This window comes from Arvicola amphibius, chromosome 13, assembly GCF_903992535.2.
Source record: "Arvicola amphibius chromosome 13, mArvAmp1.2, whole genome shotgun sequence".
In the NCBI taxonomy this organism is placed as follows: domain Eukaryota; kingdom Metazoa; phylum Chordata; class Mammalia; order Rodentia; family Cricetidae; genus Arvicola; species Arvicola amphibius.
The window spans coordinates 58,708,454-58,711,711 of NC_052059.1; the positions used below are offsets into that span (position 1 = coordinate 58,708,454).

The following is a 3,258-nucleotide window of genomic DNA, read 5'->3' on the forward strand; positions in this document are numbered from 1 at the left end:
GCCATTGAAGATCTCAAGAGCTCCAGTCTAGGAAGAATGGAAAAGATCCAGAAAGTATCATTCTTAGTCCTTGCCCTTCACCTAGCATGTGAGTAATGGAGGAGAAACCCCAAGATGTGTGTGTGTGTGTGTGTGTGTGTGTGTGTGTGTGTGTGTGTGTGATTAATGTGGAGGCATGAGAAATTGGGGTACCAGACAAAAGCAGGAATGTCAAAACCATGAACAGGAAATACATATCTGGGAGCCTAATGACATTTGTTATTTCTCTACACAGGGGTGAGTGGTCAGCAGAAGGGGAGACCTGACCAGCAGCAGGTGAAACAAAGCCCCCAATCCCTATCAGTCTTAGAAGGAGAGACTTCAGTTCTAAACTGCACTTATGAGAACAGTGCATTTGACTACTTCCCATGGTACCGGCAGTTCCCTGGTGAAGGTCCTGCATTACTGATAGACATACGTTCAGTGTCGAACAAAAAGGAAGATGGACGATTCACAGTCTTCTTCAGGAAAAGTGATAAACAGCTCTCCTTGCACATCACAGATTCTCAACCTGGAGACTCAGCCACCTACTTCTGTGCAGCAAGTACACAGTGCTCTCTAGGCACCTGCAGCCCACACCCAAACCTGCAGCTGTGCTCCAGCAAAACCCTGTTTTGGGGCTGAGCCTGGCAGAAGTGCAAAGGAACTTTCATCTGCAGTGGCTGGTGATGCAGTGAATTTAAGGATTAGACTCATTCAGGCCACAGACAGACCAAGGTGACTCCACGGTTTCCTTTTCCCCCAGTCTCCCTTTGCTCTGCGGGTACCATTGGAGTTTTAGAACTATTTCCTTAACTGGTCTACTTGAATTGTTTACTGAGTATCTGTATAAATAGTTCTCTTTGTGGATGGTTTGTAGCAACTGTAAATTATACAAGGGCCTATTTTCCTACACTCTTGGCAACAGTGTGTTAATGGGCGATTATTAAAGCTCAATATCAGTAGACTTTGTGGCGTCTGTGATAGGAATCACACCGAATTTTAATTTCCTCTGATGATCAGAGAAGTGGTGATTTATGTGTCCACCGATCATTTCAACTCCCTGTTGTTTGATCTGCCTTTTATATCCTCATCTACCTTTAAGAAATTCAATATGATGCAGGTGTATTTACAAAAGACATATGATATCAGTGGGGAAGGAATGAAGTTTATTTATTCACATAACAAAATACATAACTTTCACCAAATAAGTTTTTCCCATGTCATTTTTTACAGATGAATCAAAAATATAACATTGAGTGGAAAAATCAAATGTCAGAATGAGAAGTATTTCATCACATTATTTATAAGAAACTTCAGAACTACAAATGAAATGTTGTATGTTCATATTCTCAAATTGTATCATTATTATGTTTTTGTTGCTGTTGTTAGCATGTGAGTTGTGTGTACATGCCACAGTGTACCCATGGACGTCAAAGGGCAGCTTTACAAAATCAATTCTATCCTTCCTGTCACCTGAATTCCAAGGGTTGAGCACAGTCACCAGGCTTTCAGGACACATGCTTGATGTGGGATTTCTCTCTATTCTGTGCATATATTTTATTACCATTTGTTAATAAAGAAACTTTTTTGGCTTATGACAGGGCAAAATAGAGCTAGGCAGGAAAACAAAACTGAATACAGGGAGAAAGAAGGTGGAGCCAGGGAGACACCAAGTAACTAATTGCCAAGGGAAACAGATGCCAAAATTTTAATGGTAAGCCACAGCCTTGTGGCAATACATAGACTAATAGAAATTGGTTAATTTAAGATATAAGAGCTAGCTAGAAATATGCCTAAGTCATTGGCCAAACAGTGTTGTAATTGATATAGTTTCTGTGTGATTATTCGGGTCTGGAGAGCGGGGTAATGAATGAGTAGTCTCCGTTTACACATGCTTTCCACACTGGCCCACCTCACCAGGTTTATATATTTCTAATGTGTATCTATAAGTAGATATTATAAATGCCCTGGTTAGAAACTTCACAATAATGATTTCTCTTTAGACACAAAGAAGAAAGTGTAGTGGAATTTCATTTGTATTTTAATAAATAAAGCTTGCCTGAAGATCAGAAAAGTAAAACATCCACAATGGCCAGCCTTACAGATCAGGCAGCAATGATACATACTTTAATCCCAGTAGCCACAATGACACACACCTTTAATCCCAGTATCCTCAGTGACACACACCTTTAATCCCAGTAGCCACAGTGAAACACACCTTTAATCCCAGTAGCCACAATGACACACACCTTTAATCCCAGTATCCTCAATGACACACACCTTTAATCCCAGTAGCCACAATGATACACACCTTTAATCCCAGTAGCCACAATGACACACACCTTTAATCCCAGTATCCTCAATGACACACACCTTTAATCCCAGTAGCCACAATGACACACACCTTTAATCCCAGTATCCTCAATGACACACACCTTTAATCCCAGTAGCCACAATGACACATACCTTTAATCCCAGTATCCTCAATGACACACACCTTTAATTCCAGTAGCCACAATGATACACACCTTTAATCCCAGTAGCCACAATGACACACACCTTTAATCCCAGTATCCTCAATGACACACACCTTTAATCCCAGTAGCCACAATGACACACACCTTTAATCCCAGTAGCCACAATGGCACACACCTTTAATTCAAGTAGCCACACTAGCTTGCCATGGAAACCAGGCAGTAGTGGTTTTAGTCTTAAATGGTGATCCTGTCTCCAGAAAACCTCAGAATGAGACTGAGACTGGGAGCTGTCTCCTCCCATTTTATAATCCTCTCCAATTCTAGGATTAAGGTGTGTGACTCCCAAGTACTGGGATTAAGGGTGTGAGCCACTACTACCTGGCTCTGTTTCTCTTTGAGACTAGATCAGGATCAATCTAGTATAACTCAAGGTGGCACTGAATTCGCAGAGATCCTTCTACCTCTGCCTCCCAAGTGCTGGGGTTAAAGGTGTGTGCCACCACTGTCTGGCCTCTATGGCTAAGCAGTGGATTATCTCCACACTTTAATCTTCAGGTAAGCTTTATTTGTTAGATCACAAACAAAATATCACCTACTAATTTGTATATAGAAAAAAGAGAGAAGCAGAATAATTCTCTAGCTGCTAAGTATTATTGCTAAGTGCAAAGGTATCATATATAATGTACTGTACTTTAAATTTGAATGTTATATATTTTAAAATATTTTAAGCTATATATTTTTAAAAATTTAGTGTGTGTGT

General features: G+C 40.3%; 1 gene segment (V, D, J or C); it reads left to right on the plus strand.

Moving 5' to 3' along the window:
* LOC119799997 lies at positions 1-716 on the plus strand. The segment is given in 2 exon segments: positions 1-88; positions 275-716. Coding segments are annotated over 2 exon segments (494 nt in total).
* Positions 717-3,258: the final 2,542 nt, after the last annotated feature.